The 5,486-nt window shown below is 42.5% G+C and overlaps 1 protein-coding gene across 1 annotated transcript; it reads right to left on the bottom strand.

Moving 5' to 3' along the window:
• Positions 1 to 1,252: 1,252 nt before the first annotated feature.
• Positions 1,253 to 2,077, bottom strand: LOC149179932 (uncharacterized). Its single transcript, XM_089413699.1, has one exon. It carries the CDS (start codon positions 2,075 to 2,077, stop codon positions 1,253 to 1,255), a length of 825 nt encoding a protein of 274 aa, XP_089269825.1.
• Between the last annotated feature and the right edge of the window lie 3,409 nt (positions 2,078 to 5,486).

Raw genomic sequence — 5,486 nt, 5'->3', positions numbered from 1 at the left:
CGAGCGATGGCCCTTTGAATGACAGGAGGGGTGTGAAAGAAAAAGATATGAGATTTGGAATTATTAATACTGGTTCCTGAGGCCTCAGAGAAATCATTCAGCAGGGATTTGTACATAGAAGCTTCTTGGACAGAGGGGTACCCGAACAGCATGTTGTCGTCGACAAACTGCTGATGGGTAATAGCAGGGGAGTTGTGGATGGAAAGACCTTTGATATGCTGGGCAAGGCGAGCCTGAGTAATGTGGCGACCTAATCCTTCAGCCATGAGAACAAAGAGGAAAGGCGACAGAGGATCGCCCTGCCGGATACCTCTTGAGGGACTGAAGGGGCGGGATGGAATGCCATTGACAAGGATGGAGAAGAAAGTCGAGGAAATGAGACTATGAATCCATCGAACCCATATAGGAGAGAAACCAAAAGCTAACAACATTTTTTGTATGTACATCCAATTTAACTTATCAAAAGCTTTTGACAAGTCCAACTTGAGTATCATACTTGCTTGCTTGGTGTGCTTGAGAGAGTGTATAACTTCGTGCGAGAGGATGATGCCGTCCAGGATCTGTCGTCCTTCCACGTAGCCTGATTGTTCAGGTGAGATGAGTAGGGGCAGTAGCGTCTTTAATCTATTGGCTATGACCTTTGAAATCACCTTGTAGATTACATTGCATAGGGCAATTGGCCGAAACTTGTCTAGGGTGATATTGCCTTCTTCCTTTGGAATGAGCGCAATAAAAGTAGAATTGAGAGAGGGTAGAAGCTAGTGCAGGGTGCGTGACTCCTTAACTACTTGCCAGACTTCATCTCTGATTAATTCCCAGAAGGCATGGAAGAAGGTGGTTGTGAATCCATCCGGGCCGGGGGCTTTTCCTTCCTTGAGCTGATGCATTGCTGTGTCTACTTCCTGTTGTTGAACAGGGCGAAGAAGGAGCTTGTTGTGATCTTCAGTGATGATTTTTGGCACGTTTTGAGTGATTTTCTCAATGGCCGACCTTCTGTCTTTTTGGGGCTCTTGGTGAACCTGCCGAAAATGCCTTATGAATTCTTGCTCAATCGCATCATGCTCTTCTACTCTTTCCCCCCCTGCTTCTGTATGAAAGGGATAGAGTTGTGCATTCTTCACTGTATAGTTGTTCTGTGGAAGAACTTGGTGTTTCTCTCCCCCTCCTTCAGCCATCTTATCCTTGATTTTTGCTTCCATAATATTTCCTCCTGCTTTCTCCTCTCCTCCAGTTGGTAATGAATGCATTTCTCCTATTCTAGAGTTTCTTCATTGTGTCCTTCTATGATTATTTTCTGTTGGAGCTGTTCCATTTCCCTATTTAGATTCTGTTGCGCCTGAAAAATGTTTCCAAAGGTTTCTTGATTCCAGAGCTTGATATGAGTTTTGAGATACTTGAGTTTTTGTTGAAACTGATACATTTTGGAACCTTCAGGCGGATGAAAAATATTCCAGGTATTTTTGATGAAGTCTTTGAATGCGGGATGAGTGAGCCAGAACGCCTCAAAGCGGAATGGTCTCTTATTGGCATTACCCGGTCTTTGCCACTGAAGGGCGATGGGCCAGTGGTCAGAGCCTGCATAAGGGAGAATTGCTGCTGTTATGTCCCCTCCTAAGTGGACTGCGTTGTCAGTCAGAAGGAATCGGTCTAGCTTGGAGGCAATTTGATGCCTTCCAATCCTTCGATTGCTCCATGTGTGCGTTCCATTACAAAACTGGGTATCGATAAGGGCGTTGTTTTGAATGAACTCCTTGAAGTGCTCATTTTCCTGCTCCATCCTTGTTCGACCTCCTTGCTTTTCCTCTAATTTAGTTATCATGTTAAAGTCTCCTCCAATAATCCACAGGGGGTGGACTCTGTGTAGACTCAGTGCTTCTATCATGTCCAATAAATCCATTTTACTGCCCGCTTCCTGAGGGAAGTAGACATTCGTAAGATGCCCGTGAATGTTGGTACCTAGAATATGAAAGCTTGCTTGGATGATGTGGTGGGATGCGTGTATATCTAAGAGTGCTATCGCTTGCGGGTTCCATGCTATAGCGAGCTCGCCAGAAGCCCCAGAGGCATCCACTGCCATTGATCTACTACCTACCCAAGCTCTGGAGAGTATGTTTCCCAGAGTATCACTGTTACACTTCGTTTCCTGAAGGAAACAAATTTGTGGCCTTTCCTGCTTTATCATGTTCTTAATCATTCTGTGTTTTCCTGGGCTATTGAGCCCCCTTACATTCCATGATGTGAGCTTCATCTTTCACTATTAATGGTGGGTTTGTAATACTTGGTCAGCTTCGCATATCTTCCTGAGTCAACCAGGATTTTCCCTAATGCAATTGTTCGTTGAAGGTCGGTTCTTCTCCCTCTTTTCTTGGAATCTTTTGGAGTGAGGCTCCCATCCCAGTGGCTGCCCGGTTGGATGCCTAACTGATGCTGCTGGTACGCCCTGGCTAGGATGACTTCCAGCATGTTGAGTTGGTGCTCCGGTATCCTGTCAAACTCCTTCTTTTTGCATGCTGCTTCGAGCTCCAGGATATCGAGTCCTCCTAGGTCGAAGCTTTCCGGCTCTTCATCCATCACTTGTGGCTGATCCATATCTTCTGGGGCTGTGGTTGTACTCATAGTATGGATGGAGGGGGCATCCACCTCCATGTCCTTTGTCTTTCCACTCAAGAACTTTCTGATTTCTTTAGGAGGCCCAAGGTTCTTTTCCAGTTGACTGGGAGGGGAAGAGGATCCAGGGGGAGGAGGGATAGCAGAGGCTGAGAGAGGCGGGAGCTTTGAGATTGTATGCAGGGGATCTTCAGAGGAATTGGCCAAGATCTCGAAGTTGTTGCTAGTTGAAGGGAGGGATGAAGCTTCTGGCTAGGGTTTCTTCCCATTCGAGGGTTTTCTATGCGATCTTTTGCGATTGGTAACCTTGGTGAACCCGTCTTGGTTTTGCAAGTCAGAGGGATTGGGGGATTGGGGTTTGGCATTCAGAGGGCAATCCCTGAAGAGATGTCCAAGCGCATGGCATTTGCGACAACGAAAGGGGACATGTTCATAATCCAATGGTTGAGTCCATTCATAATCATCGTGAGAGAGACTTACTGAGTCTGGTAAGGCCTTGTCCAAGCGCATGAAGACGTAGATGCGAGCGTAGGATGTGTATTTGCATAGTTTCGTTTCTTCTGCTGCTTTTATGTATTCCCCCAGCCCATTCCTATGTCTCTTAGCGATTCTTCATCCCAATATTCCTCTGGCAGTGAGTACATTCTGATCCATACTGGTGCCCAACTAAGATCCTCCTTGTCCGGGTTGAATCTTGCTGCCCATTCCCTTAGATAGAGGCCAGCTGAGTTGAAAAAATATGGCCCTTCGTCCATTACTCGGTTCCTGTCCTCGATGCAGAAAAAAATCACCATAAAGAACCCTTTTGGCCCTAGCTATAGTGTAACATGGCCCTTGGGTTTCCATTTGGCCGAGATCCATCCATGCAATGCTCTTTCTGTTGGCCAGAATCCGATAAATTTTCCAATGAGTGCATGATCCCTCATATACTGGATTCTCCCATTGATTCTGTGACTGGGTAGTTCTATTCTAGGCCTTTCAGTTGCTATGGGTTTGCATGTGTTCAAGGTTACCTTTGGTACTTCTGTGTGAATTGTATCTCTTTCTGGTATCTCATTATTTCTTCCTGCCTGGTTGAGGGGCGCGTTTGTTTTGTCTCACTGAGGGGGTTCTTTGTTAACCTCTTCCTCATGTACCGATCCTGAGTGCATCGATCCTGTTTGCACCAACGGATTTTTTTCAACTTCTGGGGAGGGCTTTGAGGGCCCCCCTTGAGATTTGCCCATTCTCGTCCTCACTATACCAGAAGAGTGTTGTAGGTCTTCGCTAAACTACTGCTGCAGCGCCGCTATGACAGAGGACTCTGCGCCGTCACGAGGTTTGCTCAAACCCTAGTTGCAGAGCATTCTTCACCAGCTTCCTATCCCATCATCAATGAGATTTACTATTACCATCACTAGGACCCATTGAACAACTTAATGACATTAGCTTCCAACATTAATTTTGTATCAAAAAAATTGATGGGAAAACACTAATATGGGGCAAGAAGTGTTCAACTACTGCAGAATGGGCATCGTCATCAGGTTTGGGATTTTTGAAGTTCATTCCATATCATCCAATATTTGCATCAAATATATTTTTATGCAATCAATTGTTGAAGTTCATAATGTACGAGATATAAATTATTCTGATTGCCTAGAAGGAATTTAAAAATCTACTAGATATACATATGCATACATTGATATTGCCGATCCAGTTTGGTGGGAGTCTTTTTTCAATAATCAAAGTGATATCATTTCAAGAACAACAAATGAATATGTACCTTTGAAAAATCCATTTATTTGGCCACAAAATGTGTCAAATGAACAAGAGGAAAGAAACATTGTTGAACAACAACAATACCAAGGTATTATTAATTCTTGACAGGCAGAGGAAAGAGAAATGTATATTGGTTCTAGAAGATCTCATGCACAACGTGAAGCCATGGAAGATATTTACAGGGGTTTGGTACAAGATATTAAGGAGGGTTGTATGATCACAGTGCTAGCAGATGGAGATCATAATGGCTATCCATGCTGGGTTGCTAAGGTTATAAAGGTCATTACATAAAATGAATATATTGCAGGTGTTGAAGTACATTGGTATGCCATAACTACACACCCATTGAATGGTGTGTATAAGCCAGAGATGGTAGATGATTAAAAAAATTGGAGGAAAGAGAAAAAGAAAGGGTACAAATATAAATCGTCGCCGCACAGACCTCTTAAAGTTGGAGGATGTTGACATACTTGTTTATGACTTGAATTTAACAAAGAGAGGAACTCTTCGCTTGAAGACGATAGATATTCTGAAGAGGTTGTTACTAGAAGGAACAGTGTTGAGATGGGACTCTGCTGAAACCAGTTGTAGATCCACAAGAATTTTGAAACCTAAAATAGTGGGCATGCATGTGGAATCAGATGGGGTACTAGTTGATGAAAGAGAAGAATATGGAACATATTCATATGCATCCAGTCATTCATCTGAAGATGTGAATTCTGATGGTGTGCAAGAAAATATGAGTGATTTGAATGGTTGTCTAAGACAATTTATATAACTGATGTTTGCATCGTATCTTGAAATAAAATTTTTGATTTCCATATGGTGTTAAATGAAGTTATGAGTCATTTTTATGTTTGTTGGATTATGTGTTTTAATGAAGATGATTTTTATTGTTTAGAATATCTACAATGCAACAATAACTTAGAGATATAATGTATGTTTCATTCAATCTACAAGTAATGACATTTTCATTAATTTAGTCATGTAATTTGTTCATAATGTCATGGTTTTTTAATTTTATGGTTGAATAATTTCCATTTTTTTGTATCTTTAATTTTATGGTTGAAAACAATTAGAATTTTAGCGATCTTTATTGTCATGTTATTATATGTTTAACA

Source organism: Pinus tabuliformis, chromosome 3_2, assembly GCF_031772625.1.
Source record: "Pinus tabuliformis cultivar Carrire ecotype Pingquan chromosome 3_2, CPIR1, whole genome shotgun sequence".
NCBI lineage: Eukaryota > Viridiplantae > Streptophyta > Pinopsida > Pinales > Pinaceae > Pinus > Pinus tabuliformis.
The sequence above is the reverse complement of the archived record's forward strand: the minus strand, read 5'-3'. Positions and strand labels throughout refer to the sequence as shown.